This window comes from Dermacentor silvarum, chromosome 10 (genome assembly GCF_013339745.2).
Source record: "Dermacentor silvarum isolate Dsil-2018 chromosome 10, BIME_Dsil_1.4, whole genome shotgun sequence".
In the NCBI taxonomy this organism is placed as follows: domain Eukaryota; kingdom Metazoa; phylum Arthropoda; class Arachnida; order Ixodida; family Ixodidae; genus Dermacentor; species Dermacentor silvarum.
In genome coordinates, this window is record NC_051163.1 from 18,661,792 (window position 1) to 18,689,469 (window position 27,678).

The following is a 27,678-nucleotide window of genomic DNA, read 5'->3' on the forward strand; positions in this document are numbered from 1 at the left end:
CTACCACCAACGAAACTAAAACAAATCACGTGATTTTTGTTTCAGCAATTTTCACTTAATTATTTTTAGTGATACTTTATGAGTTTTCGCAATAGAAACAATGCGTTTAGTTTCACGTTAAACGATACTTTAATTCGAGGAAAGGAAACGTCATTGGATTAGCGGTGTAATACAATCTAGCAGCGGCCGGAAGCTTTACGTCACGTGCCCAAACAAGTGCAAGCTTGACTTCCGTTTTCCTGTTACGTTTTGTGTCGCGGTTTTGATCGTCGGTGATCGGGAAATCGGAGTAAAGACAACCGCTTCAGTTCGCTTGTACCAGGATTTGCACAGTTTAAGCGCGATGGGATGCGACGGTGGCACAATCCCTCGTCGCGACGAACTCGTCAGAACCAAACAGAAGCCCGAACAGGTAAGCAAATCTGCCTGTAATTTATGCCACCCCGTTCAGGCATTGTATATCATGAGCCTTTGAACTGACTGCAGGGGCTAGGGTAGCGCCTAGCTAGCTTGTCTCATCCGGGAATCTCTTCGTTTTTTTCTGTGAAATTTCAGAAAGATAAAGATGCCGAGGCCGTGGCCAAGTGGAAACACTGCGCAATCACGCAGGAAGAACTCAGACTGCCCATCGTATCCTGCGAACTCGGCAGGTAATTATCAATCTTTCGCCAATTGTGTCGTTGATTGTCGATGTGCAGTAGCGTACTAACCACATTTATACGTCTGAACTTCAGGCATGAAGCTTCAGGTTCCGTTTTTCCAGTCGTGGTATGCAATTGCTGTGTTCGCTTCTTTCAGATTGTACAACAAGGAAGCTGTCATCGAACACCTTCTCAGCAAGGACGCGACTAGCGATTCCGCCAAGCACATTCGTTCAATGAAGGTTAGTTCGTTTTGTGGTACGCAAGAAGTTTTTATTACTGCCATTACTGGTATAAATTTTCTTTGCCTGATTTCGAGGTCTCCCGTGAACGCTCCATTCGAACTGACGTCAACGTATTACCATTACAGCGCTGTATATGGCGCTGCGTCGTCATTGGCCTTCGTCTGAGCTTGCGCTGTTCAGATCTCGAAAATTACGTCGCGTGATGAGTTAAAAGTACGATTTTGTCACGTCATCTTCGCTTATCTGGTTTTGCCTCTTACATTGCTTTTCTTTAACGAACACATTGAAGTGTTATGAGTGAGTAATATCATCTGCTGTAGCAACAATGAGCATTGGGCGACGCATTAAGCTCTACAGAATCTTCCCATTTCTCATTGCCACATGTGTTGATGACGGATAGAGGTCGCTGGCTCTGTTTCTTATTGGATGCGACATTACCACTTTCTAGCTAATATGTGGTGGGCTATGAGTAGGCACTAAAGCCTCGTCTTCGCTTGAATACAGGTTCGGTGACTGCGAATTCCATCCTTCGTTATCATGAGCTTTAACAAGGCAAACTTTTGTCAAGTCTATGATCACCTACGTATGTCCTTTCCACATCACACGCAAACAAACAAAAAATATGTCGCTGTTACATTATCTCGTAGGACATAGTGGAGCTGAAGCCCACCGAGAACCCTGGCTACAAGCGGCGCGACGCTGACAAGGGCGACGAGTATGTAGACCTGAGGGCGTCCAGGTTCATCTGCCCCGTGGTTGGCCTCGAGATGAATGGAAAGTACAGGTGAGTGTGTGGCTGCGGGTTTGCCCTTTGTTGGTGCTGTTGCAGCTTGGGGTGATTTGAACATTTGTTTCATGTCATCGGTCACTGTCTTGCGGCACCTCTCATTCATTCGCATTTCATGAAAAATCCTAAACCACTAGCTGTAACTTCATCGAGCCAACTCGCATTCCGTTGTTGCCTTGTAATACATCTGCCACCAACGCAGGCTTTTATGAGTTTCCTGCGAAAATTAGTAACAGTAACTCTGACACTGTAACAAGGGATGTCCAAATCGCAGATCTGGCTGGTGGCTTCCTTGGAGTTGCAGAAGCACATCTCGAAGGCCATGCTTGTGTGCACTGCAGACGCCAGAAGCGATTGAGTGAGCCGGAAGCACATCATGGCTGCCATATTTTAGACCACCACCAATTGTTCAGCTCCCATGGGAATGATGGCTAGAGTACATGGATTTGTCTAACCTTCATGCTTCTAGCTTTAGACATTCTTGTGGCTTTATTTATCATTTCTAGATTTCCAAGCAATCATATTTTTCTAAAACAGACGAAGACGAAAAGGACTCTGCGAGCACACATAATGATTGTGAATTGTTGCATTTATAGCTCAATGTATTGTTGCAAGTTATCAGTTTGCAAAGTCACAAATCCACTTCAAGCCACAAGGACGAAGTTTAGGAAAATCCATATACTACCCATCATTCCCATGCTGACTGAACAGCTGTGCTTGCAGCTGTGCTTGCAGATACTATTATTAGGTTTCCCTCTGGTGTGAAACTGTGTTCATATTTGAATAATGAAAGATGGGTGAAGGCATAGAGGGCCATTTTAGCGATTAGTTGCACCTGAAACAGCAAAGCTGTGAAAAGCAACAATCCCTGACACTGCGTAACTTTATGCCTTGCTGTATGCTTTGTAATTGGATCCTGTCTTTTTAAGTGGTTGTGGCTCAAAGCAGTGGGCAAGGAAAACACTGCAAAATGAGATGGTTCCATGCTGAGAATATGCTGAAATATATTTTATATGCTCACCGCCGAAAGGAGTACTAGCGCAATTTTTTTTTTTTTTCTTTCTTTTGGGGATAGCTGTAGACCCATTAATCAAAATGTGGGGCCTTGATTCCTTGGAAGCATGCAACAAACATTCAGCAACATCATATGTTAAAGGAACTATATCAAAATGTGCACCAAGTCCAGCATGGCTTCTGACTCAAAGTAAGCCAGAAGCCAGCAGTTGGTGATCACATGGTATCATGCATGTCTCAGCCAGCGATTGCAGCCCACACTGACTGTGCTGAAGACTAACCAGTACCCTCGATAGCATTCTTGTAACCAACCTAGCGGAATAGCCCTTCCACCTAAGGTAGGTATTAGCGTGCCCTAGTTGAGAGGGCCATTCTGCACTTCCATGGAATGAGTATTCTCACCAGAGAACCAAAACCAGAGGACTAGACTTATACAATGCCGAATGCAGAGAAGAGCAGAGTGTAGAATCGTTGATTGCTGAGTCAGTTTGTATGGAAGCATGGTGAAAATGTAGCACTAAAAACACTGAGACACAAACACTTTACCTACTTACAACTAACAATTTAATTCCGCAGTGAACATTATCTTTGGCAGTGACACGTGCACTAACAGCCTAAAGGTTGAAAGAAGGAAGAGACCAGAGGCAAAGCAACATTTACTGTTTATCAGAACTGGCCTATGAATGAGACGAGGGCTGATGCGACCGTTACATGCAGAGGGAAGAAGCAAAGAATGACTACTGGCGGCAGGCGCCAAGCTTTTGGCAACGCAGTTGTGGTGGGGCTTGCCACCACTGCACTGGATTGAGTGATGCATGTGTGAGCAGTTACTGTGACACCACGTGATCGTCAGCTCCGAATCCTGTGATGTCACAAGCAGTCTTGCTTCCAGCATGAAGCCACACTGCACTTGATGTCCATTTTGGACAGACCTTATGAAAAGATCGTATGACTAATTACTTCTGATGCGCTCAAGGAATTGAAGCCTGATACTTTAATTTCGAAATTGGCAGCTACCTAATAAAGGGAAAAACAAAGTGAGCTGCAAAAGTTATCGCAGTACAGTTATCCTTGTACTGCTGGTGTCTTAGGTTTGAATGTCTTCTAAAATACTGTCTTAAAGGCCTTGGACCTCCTGTTCTTGTAACATAATCCACTATCTGAGGAATCAGTGCTCAACTCTTGTGCATGCATTCACATTCATAATTGACTATGCCTTCCTGTTGTGTGTGTTAAGGTTTCAGAACTGACTCTGTGAACACTCTGTTGTGGTTCTTGCAGATTTTGCTACCTCCGACAGTGTGGTTGTGTGCTGTCAGAACGTGCCCTCAAGGAAGTGAAATCTGAAGTATGCCACAAGGTATTCAAAGTTCAATTACCATCATCAGCATTCGAGTTTTGCATGCATGACTAGGCACCTGTTTTAGATATCGAAAGACAATTACACGTCTAGAGATGAATATAGACATGGAACCTGGGACCATATTATATTAAGATCATTTTTATTTGATTATTCGTTTCTTATCACACATCACGGAGAGCGTGGCCGACGGCAAAAACGGAGGCTTGATGTCATGCCAGCAAATTAGGTAAGGCAAGAAGGATTGAAAATAGGAGAATTTACACATACATAGTATGGCACCAGGAGGCAAGTGTCTTCCTAGAGTGGTCCATTTTCTGGACCTGATCTGGCATTTATTATACACGCCTTCACGTTTTTGACGCGTGAAATGACATCTCACATCTTGCAGCGCAGAGTTCCACTTGTATGAGCTGCGAAAAAGGCTCCGAATTCAAAACTTTTCTTCTTTTTCTCTCACTTATTCTTATTCAGTGTGGAAAGCCTTTCGAGGAAGATGACATTGTTAATCTGAACGGGTCAGACGATGACATCGCTGTATTGTCAGCACGAATGGAGCTGCGTCGCGCAAAGGCAAAAGCTGAGAAGGTGAGTTGCATTTCAAGTTGGCAGGTCAATGTAAATCAGTTCAAGAATGGTTCCTTTCCCCCTTATTTTTTTTACAACTTTTTGCATTTAAATATATATACATATATATATATATATGTGTGTGTGTGTGTGTGTATAGTGCACCCAATATCATAACCTAATCATGCTTTTGTTTCCTGTGAGAGCTCCAGCTAATTAAGTAAAGTGCTTTCTGACTTTCTGTAAGAATTCAAGTTTGAACTATTTCACAAGTTGTGTGTAAACACTCACATTTGCTGTAATTCTGTATCTGCCTCGTATTTGCAGAAGTCAAAGAAGCGGGCAACAGACACTGTGGAAGATGGAAAGAAAAAAGTTAAAACAGAGACTAGTACTGGCGAAAAGAATTCTACAGTTGTGAATGGTATGGACTGTTGATGTTCTCACATTTTTACTGTGCGTAATTTTAAAGTCGTCAGGTTTAATAATCTATTGGCACCGTGTACTCAGTTTATCACTTTCAGGATTGGTGTATACGGTTGGCAGAGTCCAAGCACACTGTCTTAGACACGGTGTGAGGGATGCTGTTGCCCACAGGTGCCAACATGTCCGGTGCCAGGTCACGCAAAAGTGATAGTGCCCCCAAAAGTGATAAACGGAAAGCACTACTCCTGGTTTTCTGCTGCACTGTTTTGGTATCATGCTCGAGGTCTCAAACAAAAAGCGAGATATGCTTCACTATTGCTCTGCCACAGTTACTATTAGTTCTCGTTCCGCTAGTTCAATGCATTTATGAGCAGCACAGCTAACATTACTATCTCTCATATACTAGATGGTGTTACTATAACCGTATTATGGCTATCATATGGGATGAGATGAAAATTCTACTTAGTCTGTTCATGTCTTAATACTACATCCAGTGCAGTGAATGCTAGGACTCATACTAGCCAATTAGTAATGAGAGCCGGCCACATGCTCCAAAAGAAGGGAGCAGGGTTCAGCCATTGTGCACTTCTAATCCTTCTGTGAAGCTTCCATTGAGTTGGCGTTGTGCAGAGGGCAGTCAGAGGCAGACTTTATAGGAGCCCTTCTTTTGGCGAGATAGAGTACAGCCAATTTCTTTCAAACGTTTTCTTTTCCTTGTGGCCTCTATGCTCATTGCAGGTGGTGCATCTACTAGCGGCACTTCAAAATCTGATGCTGGCACTGCAACAAAAATGATTCTTCCAGAAAAGGCACGCCAAGGGTACAGCATCGCCAAGGACCCGAACACGAGCGAGGCTTTCAAGTCTTTGTTCACCTCCCATCCTAAGGCTCTCAATCAACCAAAGCCGCACTGGGTTACACACAACCCCTTGTTCTACTGACCAAGTGTACATATTTTGCGAGTCGAAGTGGTGAACTGAAGGCACATCTTCAAAAGATATGTGAAAGCAGGCAGTGAATAATAAAAAAGACGGCACTTCGTTTTTTTCAAAGTACATGTTCTCGACTTGTTTCTGTATTACTCATTTTACAAGGGAAGACGGAATTGTAGAGGGTGTCCGTTTGACTGTTAAGATTTCGAGCAGCTCCCTAATTACTGTCAAGAACCTTAACATTCTTCACCTTGGTCATCTTTAATAGTGTGCTATTTAAAATGAAAGGTTATGCAACGCAACCATAATTTTTCCATTACACCATTCACAAGGTATGCCGAAATGCTAACACCAAACTAGGTGGATGCATAGTGTGAGATGTTGATGCAGCGATGCCACATGGATGAAGGTGATGTATGATGGCTATGGAAGGTAGAGTGGTGACGAGAGGTGTGTGCTCTGAGAAGTATATCTATAAAGGCATATCTATAAATACATTTGAGGATTCCATACCCTCTGTGACAGTGTCGCAGATCCATTAAGGAGAAACGGGCACACACAGTTGTTGATAATCATGCGCTATTCCATTAAGATGTCCGTGTGCTTTAGATACCTATAAACCAACATATCGGCTCGTTTTACGCTGCTCTGTATAGGTGGTGCCCAAATCCACACCCCAGTGGTGGCGCCCTCTGGAAAAGCAGATGCAGATGTTGAAGGCTGTATGCGGCGGAAGTGATAGTGGAAGCAGGAAACATGTCGTAGACATCGAGTTTTTGATACCATGAACAGAGGCGCACTTACTGGCACTACATTGTTGATCAAAGCTTTGTGCTACGTAGGCTGTTTAATATCTTGCACTATTCCGTTAAGAGGCCTGTGTGCTTTCAAGATACATGTGAGCCGACATTGGCGTTGATTATTCTGGACGCGAGTGCCCATAATAGCCGCACATTATGCCGCCCCCCTTCTTCGGTTATGCCACTGGCTCAATGGCACTACACTGTCGGTGCTGGAGCCTCGCTCGCTTGCATATCAGGCGTGAAACCGAAAACCGAGGAGCCATGCCAAATCCCAGGAAAGTCGGCAAAGAAACCGTCATTTTAATATCTCGAGAATGCGGTACCCTTCCCTTATTTCTCGCTAATTCAGTGCCAAGAAATAAGCGTCTAAAAGTGACACAGCTGTCACTTACGCTCAAAGAGCACTGGGTAGTGAAACTGAAACCAGAGAGGTGACGAAAACAACACATAAGTATATACTCGCTTTAGAGGCAATAAAAAACGTAAAAACTCTAGTATAATATATTTTTTTTTATTGCGCTGAGGCCAGCCAGGCTCTGCATTACCGTTATGCCGTCTTTAGTTCAAATTACGCATGACCTCCTGAACGCTAATGCTTGCCCAGTCGATTAGAAATGCATGGCAGACACTCTACCACAGCGACGCTGCGTAGCGCCACCGCAGGGCGCTACATTCTCATTTAGGAACAGCTTTACCTGCGTATGGTCGCAGCTATATTGTTGCTTTGTATAGCGTGTGTTCTGTCACCGTATCTTCGTGTCTTTCCCTTTTCCTAAAAGAATGTTTATAATGGGTGCAGTTTATGTGATGGCAGATTTGCGCTATGACCAATTTCTTATGACCAATTTCTAAGAAAGTGGCGCCCTCTAAGCAATCTTTTGGTTTTTGGCATCACTGGAGCAGGCATTGAATAATTTAGGAAGCCATAAATTGGTCACGTGCTTCCGGCAACGGGCACTTTCCTTCTGCACTTCCGGCGGTGAGAGCAAGGTGGAGGTCGACATTTTGTCCGGCGAGTAACATTTCCCCTTGGACTCGACATGTTCTCGGCGCTGCAGAAAGTGGGCGCTTTCGCGCCGGCCTGCACCCAGGCCCGTAACATGGCCACCCTTAAAGACATCCGTATGCGCTTGAAGTCTGTCAAGAACATCCAGAAGATCACACAGAGTATGAAGATGGTGTCCGCGGCTAAGTACGCCCGGGCCGAGCGTGACCTCAGGCAGGTCCGACCGTACGGCGTAGGGGCGCAGGTCTTCTACGAGGTGGCCGAGATCAAGCCGCCGGAGGGAAAACAGAAGACGTTGATCATCGCCATCTCTTCGGACCGTGGCCTCTGCGGCGCTATCCATTCGAGCGTCGCCAAACGCATCCGAAATATGATGCAGGAGGATCCCCAGCTGCACGAGAACGCTCGCATCATCTGTGTCGGCGATAAGGTTTGCAAGTTTTTTTTAACGTTCACGCCTGTGCGTAAATGCTACGTGGCCTGCTTCGGAAAATATGTTTGATTTTATTGTGTGGGAGCACGTTGCCTTCATACTGAGGGCGTTGCAGAGCGACAATTTTGTGAATGTCAGCGAACTTGAGGATATAATGTGTCGGAAGAGGGAAGCTCTAGCGGTCTTCTTGAATGTTTCTCGAGTTACGTAAGGTGCACTTGTCCAGCAATTCGTTTTGTTCTAGCCGCATTCGCGCTTTAGTTGTCTTGATAGTAGTTTGCGTGCGCTCTATCCAACGTGCACACTGCCGCATGTGTAATGTGAAAATCTTGTAGACTTACAGGTACGGTAATAGCAGTCTCTTTGCCTGCGCCTAGTTCGACTAGCCGGTAAACAAAGCAGCTTGGGCTGAAGTTCGGGAGTCATATGTATTCCCGTTTTTCATTTTGCCTTAGTACTTTTAAGTGCCGGCGTCATCTGAAGCTGTATCACTGAACGTTGAAGTTGGCGAAGTTGCATTTTCTGGCGTAAAATGACGTGGAATTAAGGTTAGCATGCTCAGCTCTTGACGCAAAGTCCGACTATCGGGTCATTGCGCTTAGAGGCTAGCTATCTTAACATCTACACTCTTTGCCACTCGTCCAGGTACGGACTATTCTACAACGGCTCTTCAGCAAGAACATCCTTCTGAGCTTCTCGGACTTTGGCAAGAAGCCGCCCATCTTTGATGACGCTGTGCAAGTGGCCAACGCCATCCTCGGCTGCGAATACGAGTTTGACAAGGGGATCCTGCTGTATAACCGCTTCAAGTCGGTGGTGTCGTACACGACATCCGACATTCCAGTCTTCAGCCTCGATACTGTGACTGGCAGCGAAAAGATCACATTGTACGACAGTCTGGATGCCGACGTGCTCCAGTGCTATCAAGAGTATTCACTGGCTAGCCTCATTTACTATGCCATGAAGGAGAATGCGTGCAGCGAACAGAGCGCGCGGATGACTGCCATGGACGGCGCAACCAAGAATGCAGGCGAGATGATCGACAAGCTCACGATGACCTTCAACAGGACCAGGCAAGCGGTCATCACCAAGGAGCTGATTGAAATCATCTCCGGTGCAGCCGCCTTGTAGACGCTACCACACTGCCAGCCTCTCTCCCGTCCCTAGGGAGACTGCCGATGTGTCCGCTGAGGAAGCCGTGGGAAACACACTGCTGCTGCCATTTTGTTTGTCAGGAGAGGCTGTAATCTTGTTCAGTGCAGAATAGGAAAATACAGAAAATAAAACTGTTGCACTGCCTGTCTTCCAACCCTCATCTTGAGGTGACAGTCAACTACTGCTTTCAGTGCTCTGTGGCTGATGCAGGCTTTGAAAACTATAGAAGACTCGTTTACATCATCTATTGCAATGTAACTACCATGAAAGGCTAAGCATGACATTAAGCACATAGCCTTGGCAGGGCTACCTACTCTGACACTGGCCCTCCTTCCAGGCCCTGCCTGCACGTTGATTCTTTGGGAAATAGGCTCTACATGGTTGCTGGACATTCCAAGGCTTTTTGTTTGTAGTAGCTCTTAGCGATTCCCTCATCATGGTCAGCCCTTGCCACCTACACTTTGCATCACTTAGCCCACGCCTGGCAGCTATAAATTAGCACTTGCCTATCACGTGGCGAGAGCCTGTTTCCTATGAACCTTTCCTTTTTTTTTTTTCTTTGAATGGCTAGGCTTCAGAAATGTCATGCGATGTTCCCTTATAGTATTTTTCTTTCACCCATAGTAACTACGCCCACACAGCAGTTGTTCCTAGCATTTGAAGTCCAATTTGGTTGAATCCTTTATGCACTCAAGGGCAGCAACCTACAGTACATAGTGGCCCTTATACACTTATATTAGTAGCTTGTTTTCACATACCTACAGACAGTAGTATTCCATCAGTGGTCGAATTAGGGAAGGGATAAGCGTTTACTATATTTGTGTAGCCTAGTTTGCTCTGAAACACTACGAGGATGGCCTCAGAGCTAAATGAGTAGCCCCCAGCCTTCCCCCCCCCCCCCCCCCTAGGAAAAAAACAAAAAAAAAAAAAAGCAAATGAAGGTTTTACAAGTGACACAGCACATCAAAGCCCAAATCTGCTCGTAACAAACGGAACTGATCGTCTTGTGTTTAAGGCTGCATGCACACCGCTTTCATTATCACTTTATGTTCAACTTATGAAGCTTTTTTTCAAGTGAAATGCACGAAACAGCTTATGTGCAAAGGTGACGCATTTGCTGGTATACATTAGTAAGAATGGTAGAACACTCCACTGTTCCCAAGAGGAAAAACCTTTTATTTCCAGAAACAAGATCCAAAGTCTCATACATGCTTCAAGAAATTATGTTCAAACATCTTAACACATCACCAAAAGGAATAACATGACTGACAGCTGGCAAGTAGTCATCCTGATTAACTGTTTTACCAGTGGAGTCAGTCGCCCCACATTTGTTTGAACAGTGTATTTAACGCACTCAAAGAAAAGGTGACTTCTGCAAATAGCTTAGGAACTGCACTGCTTCTACTGAAAGGAAAAGCCTTGCAAAGCACTTGTGTCAGCTACTTCACAGTTGCAGAAAAAGTTCTCCCTCTGGCCTAATAATGATGTGCTCGTGTACGGTATACAGCATGCACATTTTCTCGCCCTTTAAGGGCTTATTGTACACCTATTGGGGTGTAATTTTGTCGCAATCAAGAGTTTTAGCTGGTATACACAGTGCCATTTATGGAATACCGGAGAAGTAAACGTGAGTAGTCAGATTTGGGGTGTGGAGTTTAACCAGAAACGACACAGAGGTAGGTGGTGTTGCAGTAACGACGTATAGTCTACTTCACTGCTGGTGTAAAGTGGTGACGTAATCTTCAACATGCATTTTTTTTTTTTACCCTTAAACGGCAACTCCCATACAACACAAAAACACTTGTAATATGTTGTTGGGCAAGTTGCAAAACTTCACTACCAGCATTGATACTGCGGTCCAAGTTTCTGGTAACCCAGTATGTTCTGTGAAATGTCATACATATACAGACAAGCTAGGGAGCTCTAATTCTCAGTTTTGGGTGCAATCTCGTGGAATACCTGACAATAAAGTAGCTGTTGCAGAGTTTCGATTATTGTTAAGTGACAAAATTGTACCCCAAGAAGTGTACATTCTTTTTTTTTTTTTTTTTGCACTGAGCAATGATCATTATGAAATTGCATGCAGTTCCTTTCTTAAAAACTCTGTGCCCTTTGCTATCCTCTCGGGAATGCTATGGGACACTCGGACAGGCATGCTGTTCCTGACAGGAATGTTCCGTGTCCGAGGTGCTGAAGAAATGAGACAAAATGACATCCTAAATACTGTAGAACATTTTGAAGTACTAAAGCTTCTCCGGTGCTCTTATCTGTTGACTGCACATTAGTATACCACACACCCCTTTGGCCTACTGGTCACAAATGCAGAGGTTCCTAAGCTTTTTACATGACTAGATGAGGACTCGAAAGAATGTAGGTATTTGAACAAGTTAATAACATAGTCAACCAGCATAGAAGCCACGACAAGGGCAGCAAGATAGACGAATAAGGCAACAATGCACTCTTGAGGATAGAATGAAGGAATGCTAGTTGGTACAGAGATTTGTGTAAGTAGAGCATCGCAAATGAATACCACTAAGTAGACCATCAGAAATACTGAGAGGTAAGTGCTTACATTCTTTCATTTTTTTCCCTCCAGTCCTGTCTTTGTGCTGTACTACCAAAATAGCATCCCCTGTCCGTCTTGCCGTCTTTGTCTACATGTCTATGCTGGCTAGCTGGCAAAAAGTCGGGCGATGAAACACGCCCGGAAAATGTCGAGAGAGCATAAGGTAAAAGGTCTTTCAAGCAGACATCTATGCTGCTCATTCAGCTGCCGCAGAGACGAACAATTTCGCAAGAAAGCACTATCAAAAAACATTCACAAACAGTAGGGCTCCAAGTCTTGCCCTGGCCATGTTTTGTAGCTTGAAATTTGATCTGACATGGCAATTAGCACAACATAATAACACACAATATGTCTGTATTCCGACAGGTGTTCCGACACAGCTGCCATAAAGAAAATCCTTCGAAATGTATATATATATATATATATAACATTTGGTATAGCAAGAAAAGGCTTTGGTAAGCTTTTGCCATAGCAACCATCAACATGTTCACTGCACAATAGCACAGCCTGTTACAAAAATAATCTCTCAGTTACGAGTCCAACACCGGAATAGAAAAAAAAAAAGCTCTGGCATATATTGCACTATTCAGAAGGCTTACCAAAGGCCAACGTGGTCAGGCAACCACTGTCAGAGGGCAGTGTTCTCGGCCCATGGCCCGATACTACAACTGTAAGGCAGCTCAAAAAAAGTGTTGTTGGAGTTTCTGTATGACATGGGGCTACGAGCAGCCTTAGTAGAGCCGTTGTGTAATGTACATATGCATCCACTCCTATTCCCATCATCATTCCTCACTTTCTCTCCCGTCTTTTTCCCCAGTACAGTCACAGGCTATAGTGCACGAACTCAGGCCAGCCTCTCTGCCTTTCCTGTAAATAAATCCTTTATATCTAATCAACAGCAAGGGAAAGAATAGCAGTTAGTAAGTCATCACAGCCTGAAACTGTTTTCACAGCAATAATTAAACCTTTGAAATCCCAAGTTTAGTTCCTGCTGGCAAAACGTGCAGAAGTCCCAGTTTTGTTTCACCAAATTCCACACAGTATTAGTGTCATTGGAAAAATGTATCGCACAAGTGACTTTACTTTCAGAATATCGTGCGAAAAAGAAATCAAAAGGGCTATTTGGAAAATGCCCTATGGAATCTCATACACATGGCAGGTTTCATGTGAGAACCACCTGAATACACAAGATTGACTTGAACAAAAATATCTGAATAATATTGCACAAGTACCTAGACAGCTTTTCCTTTGCAGTGCCATTTGTAACAGGCTCTTTACAGTGCTTGTAAATCTGGAAGTTGGCATTCTTTTTCCATAACCAAACCCACTGCTGGTGGATTTTGGTTGGTCTGACAACTAACCAAAATATGTCATGTGATTATCTTGGAAACAAAATGAATGTGCTGCGTATTGATAGAATCAAATAGGATGTTGGTGGTTGGAATAGGAATTATAACTTGGAACTTACACAGGAAGTCGCGTAAAACTGCATGTCGCAAGAGTCTACTGTCCAACTTTGGTACTGACCTTCATGTGGTCAGACATTGGTGTACGTAACTTGAGTGCACTGCGATTTTTGTGTAGTAATGAATCTGTTAGATTTTATATGCACATGCACTTTTTTCAACACGTGTTGCAAATAGAAGAAAAGGTCACCTCTCCTAGCAGAGGTGCTGTCGCGGCAACAAGTGGAACAACCGTGGCCGGCATTGTTCCTCATTGCATGGCGGTGCTCATAGGTGCTTTTATATGCATGAACATTTGCAAGGCCCCCAATGCTCTCTATGGTAGTCTCTGCTCTCTCAGTAAGACACAAAATGCCTTCAACTCATGCTGTAAAGGCTTTATGCAGCGGTTTTTACACTGCCAGACAAGTAATAATGGCAGACTTTGGCTTGTCTTGGAAATGACTAGGAACAAGCAAAATTTCTAAGACAGAGAGAGAGAGAAATAGAAGAGAGGAAAGACAGGGAGGTTAATCAGACTCACGTCTGGTTTGCTACCCTGCACTGGGGGAAGGGGATATACAGATGAAAAGAGAGAGGAGAGGCAGAGCACAGACTAGGAACAAGCAAAGTTTCTAAGACAGAGAGAGAGAGAGAAATAGAAGAGAGGAAAGACAGGGAGGTTAATCAGACTCACGTCTAGTTTGCTACCCTGCACTGGGGGAAGGGGATATACAGATGAAAAGAGAGAGGAGAGGCAGAGCATATTTGAACATCACACAGGTTCTACACGCGGTCGCCAAGACCTGTCGACTTGTACTGCAACAACGCGTTTGTGGCTTTCTGTACCATCGACACGTGTGGCATTGCACCGGCTGGACTCTAGACCATTTTTGTAATGTTTGAAAGGGAACAGGATAAAGCTATTATTGCAGAAATAATTCTAAAAGCATGAGTCGCATGACAATAGTCTTGATTATAACGAAATCAATTTCTTACACTCGCAGTCCCACTTAACTTCAGGTTCTCCCACATGCCAGCGTACAATCGCTACTATGCTCACTTATCACTGTTTCTAGCAAAGGGCTACACAAACATAATTGTGTTTTGAAAAATTCTCATAAAATACATTCCACGGCATTCTCTGGGTGACCGCTGCAACACGGCACATTCAAATTTTCAGCCAAAATACCCTGCCCAGAAAAGCTGCTGTCCCAGGCCGAATTTGAGGAGTGCTAATGTAAGCTTGCCGAAGCCAAAAAAAACGACAACACACGTCTTGAGCCCCGCAAGCTGTGTGCACTTCGGCGTCTTGTGCTGCAACAATTTGCGCAACACTTCACATTATGAAGATGTCAACTACAGTACAGTCTGCCAAATTCTTTAGTGACCTCAGATCGTACATTTTTCTGGTTAGTACATTTTTTCTCGCGTTTTCTTCCCATTACGCATGAACGAGGTTCTACTGTATACATTGTGGTGCTTCTGAGAAAAATTTGGGCATGTAAATTAAGTAATTATTGAACCACTTGTCAATAACCATGCAAAGGTGCTACAATGCTTGGGTAGCATAATCAATGCTAGTTCGTAGGCTATCTTATAACATTCCGCGTGGATCTTGGAAAGCTTTGGGCACACAAAGTAGTTAATGCATTTGTCAATAATCACGTGAAGTGGTTATGGGTGCTTGGGTAGCATAAGTAGTTATTTTTTAATTATTTATCTAGGTTTCTCACATGAACAAAATGTAACAACATCCAGACAGACAGCATGGTATTTTCATAACTCCACAAAAACTTGCCTCATGACAGCAGCATCCTCATTATGTTAGTATTTTTCAACAATGTATGCTATAAACACAGTTGGCAAGAATCACTGGTGTAAGTAGTCCATCAAAAAGAGTTAGTAGACTTCACTGGAGAACTTCTAAAAATGTAAATATATTCAACAACTATGCAAGTCAGGATGCATGTAAGTCATGCATCGTAATGTTCTGTGAGAACATACTTCACATTTTAACAGCAAACATCAACAATGAGACAAAATATATGTGAAGGGTGTGCAAGCACCTCATCAATTGATAAACGACTCATCACATTATACAATGAACACAAAGTTCTTTTTTTATATATGTTAATAACAGCTAGCAGCTCACAACTCCTGAGAAGTACTTAATAAACACTGAGGAATTTGTTCTTCCTATGTTTTCTTGCACCCGAGTAATCCTTTACAATGTTCTGCTCAAGCACCCTATTCACTGTCCGAATCATAGGAGGCTCCTTTTGGGCATATTTTAACGCCCCTTGAGCCTTAAGCCAGTAAACATACCAGAACCCAGTGAACATAAAGCAATAAAACTATTGCGTTTTTTTTTTTTAATGCAGTGGCTATGGTGTTCTGCCACTCGGCATATGGTTGCTAGTTCGATTACCAACCATGGCAGCCACATTCCAATTGGCGCGGAATAGAAAAACATTTGTGTACTTGTCTAACGTCCGCACCAGCTTCACTGTACATTCACTTTCACAGGGTGGAATGGGGGCGGATATCTTTTTATCATGTTGCCCCCTAAAAATACGGTTGCACAACTGGGAATCAAACCTGCAACCACAAACTCAGCAGTTGAAGGAGATGAGGTTACAAGTAAAACCAGAAATTGGAGGTTTGCTCTGTCTACTTTCTTGTACGTATCAAGCAACAATCCGAGTCTGATTTGCCGCAATCTGGTATTAAAAACCGTGCAAGACACAAGGACAAGCAAGCACTTCACAGGAATGCTCATGTCATCAACTCACCCATCCTCGTGTTTTACGCAGCTCACATTACACAACACAATCAACAGGCCGAAGGCAGCCTGTTGTATACGAAACAGAATGGACAGGGTAAGCAAAAAGTAATGAAAGAAGCAAAATTTAAGCATTCGAAATGTATATACTACAGCGAGGTGCAGCTTTCACAGAAAAACATGACATTGTTTAATGACAAGACATCTCATTGCAAAAGTAGTTACATCTGTTGTCAACAGGTGGCACTTCAGCGGCGCTGCAACAGTGCCGCCTTTTAGTGACAGATATAACTACATTGGCTACAAAATTTTATGCTACGAAAAAATGCTATTCCATTTGTTCATGTGCATTTCTGTGAAAACCGCAGTTTGCGACTATGTTTAACAAATTTTTCGTAACATCAGAATTGTGGCGTGTTCGTTCAACATGTTGAATTCAAAACAGCACAACAGATAAGACAGTGCTGTATGTGTCCTCTTCTGTCCCTGTCTCTTGTTGCACTGTTCTAAATTCAAGATAATAATATTGTTACTTTTTCTGGTACATTTGCATCACCCTGTATACTGAAACTACTGTAACAAGCCCGATCTAATATACACGCAAGGGCCCCCTCATTTTCAGTGGCTCCAACGATCGCCCAGCTCTTTCTGTGAGCACATATCACTTGAGAAGCCTGATGGTGGCAATAGTGGCTGCACAAAGTGCGGTCATGACAAAGTATGTCGGTGTCTTGCCCACCAAGTCGATGCACGGGCCAACCAGAATGGAAGTGGCCAGTTTGCCAACCACTTCGACGGTGCACAGGAAAGAGAAGTGCGTAGAGCGGAGACCCCTCTGCAGAGTCTGTGACATGCTCATCATCATGGTGAAGACCACAGTGGTTATCATTCCAGCAATCAGGTTGAGCCCCAGCATGCCTGCGACTCCGAAATCTGCAAGACACATGACATTTATTAATTGCAGTGGCAAGTTAGAGTTTGCACTGGTTTGCTAAGCTTCTTATCTGAAGCCTCTTGTATGTCATATGTCTTAATCATGTTAAAAAAAGAAATGTGTTCAAATACGCAAAGTGTGCATCAAAATCCCAGATGCAACAGGCGTCATTTACAGAGCGCCCGCTTGCAGGTGCCACAATACTGCACTGCTGCAAACGCGGAGGCTTCAGTCAAACACATGGGACTTGTGCTTATGGTGCTGGTGCCCGCAGACACACTGTGTTCTTGCTACATGTTTGTATGGTGCGTGTTGCTTTGCTCTTCCTTTTCATATTTTTTTTAGTGCCAAATATAGTATTTTCAGATAGCCAGCTCTAACAAAGCCTACTTTCCCCTCTTTCTAAATCTTAAATAGTACCTGCAATTTAGATTGCCTAAAGCGGTGACTTGATGAGCGAAAGCACATACATCAGTGGCACTGCATGCAAGAGAGACAACTTGCTATCCCAAGTCCTTCCAGCCACAGTTTTCTGTAAGAAACCTCTCGCTTTTTTTTTTACTGTACATTGTACATGACAAGTAACAAGCATTCCTTTAACACTGAAGGAAATCACAGAAAAAAATATTTTCCTCACAAAGAATTTCAGATACAGCTTTGGTAAAGTATGTCTGCTCACATTGTACCTCAAATAAAGAATACAATAGGTCGAAGGGCTGAGTATATGACAAGGACCAAAGTGTCAGACAATAAAATTTTGGGAGAATCTAGAATGCTGCACTAGCTGGTATCATTATTGCTGTAAAGTGTTGCCAAGTTGAACATGGCCAGAGACTGGGTTGCTAATGTGCCCAAAGAAAGTAAGAAAGCAGATGGCTGGGAAAAGGCTTCACTGTACTCTCATATTTTTGACTACCTCCCTTCCATTGGCTTAGTTTGCTCTCCTGTCATTCCATGCTATGGGACATGTAACACTGCTCATCCTCCTTTCGCCCTCACACATGGTTGCACCAGAGCAGCAACCGCACAGAGTAAAAACGGTACAATAAGGCAGGTTATGGAAGCAGGCTCAATGGTATTAGTTAGAACCTGTATTTCCAAATCTAGAGGTATGCATGGAAACACTGCATTAAATTGAAGTGAAATGAACTTGTAGCATTTATTACCGCCTGAAAGCACTTCCTTCTGTAAAGCAAGTACAAGTGGATGTGTGTAATGCACAAGTGGATGCATGCACATATGAACAGACTTGAATTTATGAATTTAGGTAACCACTGTTCGTTAGTAATTGGAACATTCATTTGTCCACCAACAAATTTTTAGTGCTGCTTTTTTAAAAATATTCATTGCACTTGAAGTGCTTGCATACTTGCCCATTCGTGACCTATTTTTTGCCATTTATTTTTATTTCATAGTAATACTCACCTGCTATGCTGTCAATTAAGAGCAGCAGTATTGAAAATAAATTAAATTTATTATTCATTATTTGTTACACTTGTGGGTGGTAAAAAACAGACAAAAGGCTCGAAGAGGCCGACTGACAGCTGCCGCTAGTAGGGGCACAATGGCCACATGCCTCATAGGAGAGGTGATAGAAAGGTTACAGGAAGCTCGGACAGAAAAAATGCAAAAATAATTGGAAGAGAGCACGGCACATTGCGAAGTCACTAAGCTAGACGCACAGCACAAGATAAGCCAGCCAAATGACGTTGACAGGACAGCACGCAGAAATGTAGAGCAAAAACAGCTGCGCTTTGTCCTGTCTGCATAACTTGTTTCACTTATGTTAAGTCCTCAGCGTTTGTGCCTAGCTCACCGTTCACAATGTGGCGCGTGACATTCGAAAAAGATAAGCTGGCAAACAGAGTGGAGCATCAATGAGATTTGGCGACTTTCACTAAAGAGATAAAATGCCAGCAGTGTGACAAAGTGTTCTACATCCAAAAGCAGGTTGCAAATCGGCGAGGCACCAAAACATTTTATGCTTAAAAGTGACACTGAAGAGAAACACCAAATCAGTTAAGAGCGACAGAGTATTGTTTGAAAGAGTAGAATCGAATATGTTTCTGGTTGAGTTGGTTCGAAGTCTAAGGGATACATATTAGCACGACGTGGAAACAAAGACTTAGTAGGAGGAAGTAGGAAAAAACAGAGCGAGCGCTAACTCTCTCCTACTAAGTCTTTGTTCCCACATAACACTAATATGTATTCCCTATTGTTTGAAAACTGTATCTTTGTTAATTTCACAACAGATTGATTATTAGACGAGAAAACAAATGTCGATGTTCCAATTTTTTTATTTCACACCAAAACTCCAGTTCCTGTACACGAGTCTGATGTTACGTATTTCAATGTATTTTTTTTTTTCCTATTTGGGACACAGTGGCACTTGCTAAGTTCACTCTCAGGCTTTTTTTAGAACCAAAATGTAGTCCATCTTTACCGATAAACAATTAACTATGCCCCAGCATATGCCATCAAAACCCATGGTGTTACAGTGAGCTGGTGCAGGAACTTGAAGGCAATGTCACCACCTGTCTCTCGTTCTTGCCTAATTTCTGGCAGCCTCTTTTCATGGCAAGAGTGGCATTTTCAGTATTGTAGAAGGGTAAATTACCAACACGGCTCAACCTATTCTTCTGTTTAGTGTCCCTATAAGATTAAGCAGGTGCAGATAAAAATCGAAGCTACTGTCAATCAAGATCAACCGTAGCAAAGTAAAAGAATTGAAGAAATCTTTCACCTACAGAGAGTTCTAGACATTCAGGGTTCACACCAAGAGAAACGCAAAACATTGTGCACAGCCTTCTAGCACAATACCTTGAAGAAAGGAAAGCTGCAACTCGTATGACTGTAACAAGATGCTGCAAACGACTTTCCTTCCATGAATATAGAAACACCTTGCGAATTTAGGTGTTTGGTTATTCATTCTACACTAGCCTAACCGTAATCTCGTCAGTGCTGAAGAGAATATCCTTTTACTCAAAGTCAACAGTTCACTGCTTTTAGGTATCACTGTACCCACCATGACTTCACCACAAAAAGAAAAAGTGATCTTATTCAGGTTCGTCACTAGTAGAACTGTATCAATTATGTATGGATGGTCTTGCCAGTAGAGTGAAATTTGTATGAACTGAATTTTTTTTGAAAAAGGACATTCTTTTTTACACCTTTGCCACGGCATAAACACAAGCTGTGCCAATTCTAGGAGAGCAGAACTTTGATACAGCCTGTAGAGATACTCTACATGTGCTCTTCAGGTTATTAAAACTGTGGAAGTCACATTGCTATTGGAGAAGAATGTGTTTTTGAACCATCTTATTGATAACTAGCTCAGCTACATATTCCTACAACCTTGAAACGCAAAGCGCAGACTGTACTTGTATGACTGACAAGTAATAGTTGGTCGCAGTCGCGGAATGCTCATTGGCAACTGCCACAGCTGGTCACTCTAGGCTTAAAGTGTGTAGCCAGAATAAGACTAGCATTTTGTACTACTCAGGTGAGTGATCGCTTTATTTGTACCATGTACTACCCTCACTTGACAAGCTTTTGTGAAATGTTAGACCTACGTGCCTTAGTGAAATTTAGCCCTTTCATGGCTCACTGACTGTTGAAATCAACTAACTTTAGCTCCGGCGGTGTGGAATCAGAAATGACTCCCCACGTTAAATATTGTGTCTCTAACAAAATTTATAACCTTATGATGCCACATGTTACTAAAAATCTACTCCATTGGTTCCCTCCAATTCCTCTCACTCATAACAGTGTTTACAACAGGAAGAGCTCAAAACAGTTCATAGTCTTTACCACCACAGGTTAAGGCAACCTAGGTGCTCATCAAGCAAGCTTTGTCAAAAGGGCTCTGCAGTTTAAAGGGATGTTTTGACATACGAACACAGCATGTGGTGTTCCAAGCAAAACATCTGCAGCAACTGTAATGAGACCTAGTAATGAGGTGGTGACCCAGATGAATTTAGATCACAGCTTTGCTCCACGACGTACTCATACATGACACTTAATTTTGTTTCCAAGCTACAGCCTATGAAATTCACCAGAAATCTAAATCGCGGCATTAAAGCTAGTGGTTCAAGCCCCTTCCTTTTTTATATTTGTAAACAGAATACTACTTGTGCCAATAGAGGTACAGTTCAACTCCAACGTAACAAATTATCGTTTATAATGAACCAAATCTAACATTCAAATTTTGTTTAGCCTATGTCAGTGTGTATGCCAATAATGAATATTTCCAATATAACGAAGGTATTTTCGTGTGAGATGCCAACCTTGTTACCACAAGTTTCGACTATTTAGTTTTTTTTCTCTTTCGGCATTCATTAAATAGGTTTGGAGATAAGGAAGGTTTGGAGAATAGGTTTGGAGATAACGAAGCACAGTGTGTAGACCTGCCATGAAATATTAAGTGATTACACATCCCCAAGACATTTTCCTCACATATTTTCTTAAAGAATATTTATCTCACAAAATAGTTCTAGGAAAGTACTGACCACTCCAACTACCCACAGATCTATCCATCTGCTGATGCGACACAGCAGCTTGCCAATCTACACTACAGCCACCTAATACCTGTCATGTGCGATATGTTTGCTTGTTTGTTTATTCAGGTTCTCTCAAGACTATGCCTCGCAAAGCAAAGCCAGGAAGTCTACAAGTCATGTTGCCATGGTTATTGCGACAGAAATTACTATTAAATGGTGCAAAATAATTAAAAGCAATCATAAAAGGCACTGCAGAAGACATGATCATCTGGTTGCAATACTACTAACTACAGCAAAAGGCCAGTAGCAATGCTGGAAATCTTGGCAAAGACTGAACACGTGAAATTGCTTAACAGTAAGAGAAAAAGAGAAGCCTTAGTGCAGAACCAGAACCAATGTTTACAATATCGGGACCTGTGTTTTTCAGTGGAACAGCTGTTAACCTTAGCAGGGTTAACCGGCACAGCTGGGCGTGCAGGCTCACCAGGCAGCAAACATGAAAAATTTTGTGGTTTCAACCATACTGCAAAGCAGCGGTAGTAATATTTTGTGTACTCCTACACACAGTAAGACCCGCATGGTCAGACATTACCAGTTGCAAAAGTTAGCCTATTCGCAGGCTGACCGTCTGCTTTGGAGAACTGTTGCTTTTGATTCCTCCACTTTCATATCTCGTCTTTCACTTTCTTTCTGCTGGCATCACATAATTTAGTTCATCTCGAAGTTTTTTTTTATATGTGTGTTTGCCCGATTCGAGCAAGCTTACGCTTATTAAATAACTGTTCCATGTACAGCAGCACATGCTTCAACCACTACTTTTCAAAGTAAATGCTGCCACTAGCACTGAAACTTTGCAAGTGTTCCACTGTAGTAGTGTAGCTAAATTTTATTTCAGCCGCCTCATGAGTAGATGCATCTTTTAGACTGCAATTCCTGCCAGAGATTTTGCTTGTCCATTATTTGTTTGTTTGCTTTTTCTGCTTACAAACATGTTTAGTAGTGGGTGTGTGTTTATGAATGCTTTTGCTGTAGTGTAATTTTTCTCAGCATTTACCAGCGAAAAATTTCAAGTAAAAAAAAAAAGAAAGAAAGGTTGTTCAGGTGGCCCAAGTCATTGCAGCATCAATTCTTCAGAAACAAATGTTCCAAATTTGGCACTGGCAGAGGAGCCACTTCTCTGCATCTATCTGATAAAAAAATTTTATTTTATATTTTCTATGATGACATGATGCCATCATGGCGATGCATGCAGGGGCAAATGTACTACAAGAGCCTAAAGCGACACTAAAAACGAAGCTAAAGGTTTCCTAAACAACTATCATTGTAAGAACAGTGCTACAATGACATGACAGTACTTCTATGACACACTTGTACATTATGAAATATGAGATAAATAAGGAAAACAGACATAAATACACACACACACACAAAAAAAGAAAACCTGAAATAAGTAAATGAACAAGCAGGCCTAGATTGAGAACAGTCTGTAATAAGCACAATAGTGTTACAGGTAGTAGAGCAACAGAGAGCAGTAAGAACTGAATAAATAACACTTACAAACATTCTTTGGACGACCAAAAAGTCGTGTGTTAGTGATGCATATGAGGGCTGCGGGCAAAAGGCGAGCGATGTAGAGTTTCAGAAGAAGGCTTTTGTGGCTCCTGGAAGGAGAATGAAAAAAAAAAGAGAGAACCTTAGAAGAAGATTAAAAATCTCTTTTTTGACATATCAGCGTAGAAATTTTTCTACTTCAGGGGTCAAAATCTCAAGAAAAATGTGTGCATGGCCATTCTTTACAACATGCTTACATTCTTGGCATAGTTTCTGTGCATTACGACGCACTGAACAAGCACAAGAAACGGCGAGTTTCGCCAAGGAATAATTACAGTCGAACATCGATATAATGAACACAGATATAACGAATTATCAGATAATAGTTGAGTAGATCTAAAATTTTCTTCCGTCATATTAGCAAACAAATATATGCTTATATTGGATATATCTGAAAATAACTGATGGTGCTTTACATACTGAAGCTATGCAGTGGGGCCGGGGCAAGATAAAAACAAAGAACTATAGCCTCTCTAAAAGACCACTCGAATGTAAAAACTTCCTCTTTGTTTCCCCCTTCCCCCAGTGCAGGGTAGCAAACCAGAAGCTCTTGTTAAGCTCCCTGCCTTTCCCACCCCATTTCTCTCTCTCTCTCTACACTGGAGAGACCCAGTCTAATTGTGAACACAAGGAGTTCTTTAATGCACACCAATATTAAAGTGCACAGCTGCCTGTTTTCACATTATACCACCATAAAAATGCGACTGCTGGGGCTAACAACTGACTCCATAACATCGGGTCCAGCAGCAAAACATATTTGTCGAGTCATCATGGCGAGTTCCAATCACACCTATTCATTTATTAGTACCCTTAAGGCACAAAGGCATTGCAGAGGGTAGTGGTACAATTCAGAAATAAAGTAATGGGAGAAAATTTCTGGTTATGCCCAATGTTGGCTAATAAATCCCAAAAGTGAAGAATGTTTTGCATGGATGTCGTTGGTCTGGGAAGGCGATTCAAGCTCTCCGGAGTCCGCGGGATAAATGAGTACAGGCAATTAAACCTTTGCGCGATGTGTGTTGCTGTCAACCTTATTGCTACAATTGATGCGTCAAGAAAATTAACATAAGAGGGTGGAGAAATTAGTTCAAAGTGGAGCTGTGAGATATGAAAATAGGTTTTAAGAAATAAAGAAAGGATGCAATGCTTACGGTGGGATCCAAGAGAAATAGGAAGTTCAAGAATGCTCGTCATGGATGAGACACTAGCTGTGCTGTTATAGTAGTTAGTAATAAATCTGGTGGGGGGGACGTTATTCTAAAAAAATTCAATTACAGTACCAATTTCACTAGAAAATGGATCCCATATAGAAGTTGCATCTTCAAGTTTAAGTTTGCCATAGAGTATTCTACATTCTAGTCTCACATAAAACAAGCATTAAGGAGTTTAAGAAGGGTGATACTGGAACAGTGCCACCTGCGCAGCCAAGTTCAATATGGCTCAGGAAAGCATCCTGCCCCTTCTGTTCTCACAAAGCCTTCTGAAGAGCATGCCCGTTTGCATCGACGTTAGAGGTAGGATGACAGTCAACACTGTGCAGTATTACTGACACTGCAGGCCATCTGAATGGTTAATGGAGTGGCAAGCACGAAGCTGCTACTTCATTGCTTCCTTTTCCTGAATACTAATGAAACGCTCCCAATAACCCTGTCCATTTGAGAAGTTCACAAGCTTTACAGGTGAAGATGTCATTGGGCGATGCTGCTGCAAGGTTCATTTGCCATCCTTAGGTGTGTGTGCACTTGTATGAAAACATGGAATCAGAACTGTAAGCATGTGTTTTATGCAACAACCCTTAATAAACGCAGCACTTGAGGACTACTAAGCATGCATCTCTTTAATGACCTTTGAAGCTCTTTAAACTAAGCCACTGGCCAAGCACGATTTTAATAAAATATTCATAATGTCTCTCCCTCTTTCTTCCATGGATTTGTAATTTAACCCCTTTCGTGCCTTGGACAAGCTGGGTTCGTCCACATGTTTCTAGTAAAAACTGCCAAGGACGAGCTCAGCTCGTCAACGGTACTTTGCATTCACTAGCAATGCAGCGGACAAGCATAGTTTTGTCTCACTGCTTAGTCATGCTTTTTGTAGATGACAGCACAGAATTCATGGGAAAGCGCTAGCAGAAGCGAATTTATTTTTTCTGAGGAAGCAAACTGCGGGAAAAACTGGGGTCAAAAAAAAAAAAATTTGGCCATTTTTGGTCAGATTTCGGGATAACAGCGTGACCCGGAATAGGTTAAAGCTGTAAATGGAGGAAACAAAACCATATGTGCTGAAAGTTTCAGCGGGGGTAAAAGAACATGGGCATTTCACCTGCTTGATCGCGCCATGTATCCACCAATCATGATTCCCAAGATGGATATAGCTTGTCCCAGCCCACCGTTAAGGAAGCCGACCACGAAGTAGGAATAACCACGATCCAGCAGGAATGAAGGGTACGTTGTCAGAATGCCATATTCACCTGAAAATTAAAACAAGTTATGTGCAAATCAATATTAACGAAGTACTTCAATTCTATGAGGAGCGATGATGACTCTGTACTGCTGCAGCATTGGCAAAATGTAATTACCGGTTTTGGCACAGCATCATTACAAGGAGCTCCAAGAGAAGTTAGGCTCTGTCCCATTAACATGTTGTCCGCAGACCCATGAAAATATAGCTGTGCATGCCCTTTTACTTCCAGCTCTCCTCATTTCATCACTTTCATGTGAAGTAGATGATGTCGACTATGCACTCTCTCGGTAACGCAAGTTTTCTGAGATGGTCTAATATGTTAAAAGCGCAAACAAAGATGCGATGACAAGAAACACAGACATCATACCGCCTTCGTTTGCGCTTTAATAATTATTAGACTATGGAATACCAACTAGCCCAAACTGCCACTTTTCTGAGATGAAATCACGCTTGTGTTCTGCTAAGTGTCTAAATTTACCGTTTTCAAGACTTCAAAGCAACATGGTGACTTCAACGTGCTGCAACACACTCTGTCAAGTTTAAATGTAAAGTTCAATGAGGGGAAGCATCAAGACCAAACCACTCACCAGCCTTGTAGAAGATTAACAACACAGCAAGGCCCAGAGTGCCTTCAACCGAAATTACGCATTTAAATCTCTCCAGTAGGGACCCAGGTATCATGTCATCTGTGGCGGCCCCGTCACGTGACGTCGATTCGCTTTCACTAAGCAACTTTTCTGACTCTCCCTTTCGGCGGCGCAAACCTTCGGGCGACTTGACATCGGCATCACCTGGCTTAAACGCCTCGTCTACTACAGTTTCCTTCATAGAATCTTCTTCGGGTTTCATGGCGGACTTTTCAGAGTCATTTCGCAGCGTAACGACGCAAAGTCCAAGAGCGTACGCAACCGACATGCCCCGAAGAATGCCTTTCACTCCGGCAAGAAGCTGCAGCAAGAAGAGGACGCCGCCGCCGAATATGGCACCTATTTTGTAGGCCCCCACCTGAACGGCGTTTCCGAGAGACAGCTGGGATCCCTGAAGCACGTCCATCGCGACAATGTCGGCGGAGACGTCGAACGACGCCGAGACCACGTTCAGGAAGAACAGAGTCAATACAAACGTCCAAACGTTGTCGCCGAAGTAGGACGACAGCCACGTAACGGCTGTCATGAGGGCGAGAAAGACCTGAAGCCAGCGCTTTTGGGTCCATCGCTTCTCGATGTACGAAGCGAATAGGGGCTTACACAGCCACGGGACAAGCAAGACTCGGGCGAATGTGAGCTTAGTGTAGGAAAACCTTTTCGACCTGAGGTGCTGGGGTAGTAGCTTGTCCTGGACACCGTATGGGATGCCCTGCAAGAAGTACAGGACTGCGAGGTACGCGTAGGTGAGGACGGACTCCAGCATGGTGCCCATGTTTTCTTTCCACGCCGCTGGTTTGCGATGATGTGTCGCTTGCTCACAGCGCTCAGATGCCGCGGCGCCCCGTTCCTGGCCGCGGTTTAAACAGCAGCTGTTTGAAACTTGGAACGCGCCGATATAGCGCGCGAACACCTGCGAGCCCGGTGTAGAGTGGGTCGCGCTGCGTCTGGCAGCACACAGGCTCGTGCGTCGAGGAAGCTGTCGTGGCTTTGACGTGCAAAACTGTAGCCTAGTTTGGAGGACTGAAAACTACACGTCATGGATGTTTTAAACAATGCGGATCTTCCGCTTAGCACGCACGGTGTAGGTGCTCACCGCTCACTTCCGCGCGGCACGCCTCCTTTTGAAACGAAAACAACACGAGCAATGCGGGAACCGAAGCGACGCCTCTTGGCAACCAAGCAAAGCGACAGAAACGCGTAAATTGATTCCCTTATCCACACCAGAGATCAGCGGTCCGCACGCCCTTCATTCGCATGAATAATATTACCTTTTCATGCAGAATCGCCCAGATTATAACGCGTCATAAACAGATATTGCTTGGCATTCTACAGCAAAATTTCAACGACGTTTCACGCCTCTAG

General features: G+C 43.1%; 3 protein-coding genes across 4 annotated transcripts; 2 read left to right on the forward strand and 1 right to left on the reverse strand.

Moving 5' to 3' along the window:
- The first annotated feature begins 228 nt into the window (after positions 1 to 228).
- On the forward strand, positions 229 to 6,106 carry LOC119465951 (replication termination factor 2). The gene is made up of 8 exons (XM_037726433.2): positions 229 to 412; positions 556 to 650; positions 799 to 883; positions 1,534 to 1,670; positions 3,969 to 4,047; positions 4,522 to 4,635; positions 4,942 to 5,038; positions 5,779 to 6,106. The coding sequence occupies exons 1-8, from the start codon at positions 344 to 346 to the stop codon at positions 5,979 to 5,981; spliced, it is 879 nt and encodes a 292-aa protein (XP_037582361.1). The 5' UTR covers positions 229 to 343; the 3' UTR covers positions 5,982 to 6,106.
- Positions 6,107 to 7,731: 1,625 nt separating this feature from the next.
- Positions 7,732 to 9,513, forward strand: LOC119431174 (ATP synthase subunit gamma, mitochondrial). Its single transcript, XM_037698649.2, has 2 exons — positions 7,732 to 8,211; positions 8,860 to 9,513. The coding sequence occupies exons 1-2, from the start codon at positions 7,816 to 7,818 to the stop codon at positions 9,343 to 9,345; spliced, it is 882 nt and encodes a 293-aa protein (XP_037554577.1). The 5' UTR covers positions 7,732 to 7,815; the 3' UTR covers positions 9,346 to 9,513.
- Positions 9,514 to 10,524: 1,011 nt separating this feature from the next.
- LOC119431057 (major facilitator superfamily domain-containing protein 3) lies at positions 10,525 to 27,426 on the reverse strand. 2 transcript variants are annotated; one of them, XR_007463757.1, is made up of 5 exons: positions 26,257 to 27,426; positions 25,529 to 25,676; positions 23,156 to 23,259; positions 14,099 to 17,098; positions 10,525 to 13,944 (listed from the first exon to the last, which is right to left on the reverse strand). XR_007463757.1 is itself a non-coding variant. In XM_037698521.2 (4 exons), the coding sequence occupies exons 1-4, from the start codon at positions 27,086 to 27,088 to the stop codon at positions 16,827 to 16,829; spliced, it is 1,356 nt and encodes a 451-aa protein (XP_037554449.1). In that variant the 5' UTR covers positions 27,089 to 27,426; the 3' UTR covers positions 10,525 to 16,826. The 2 variants fall into 2 exon arrangements, 1 of the variants encoding a protein (XP_037554449.1); XM_037698521.2 differs by having other exon boundaries at positions 10,525 to 17,098.
- Positions 27,427 to 27,678: the final 252 nt, after the last annotated feature.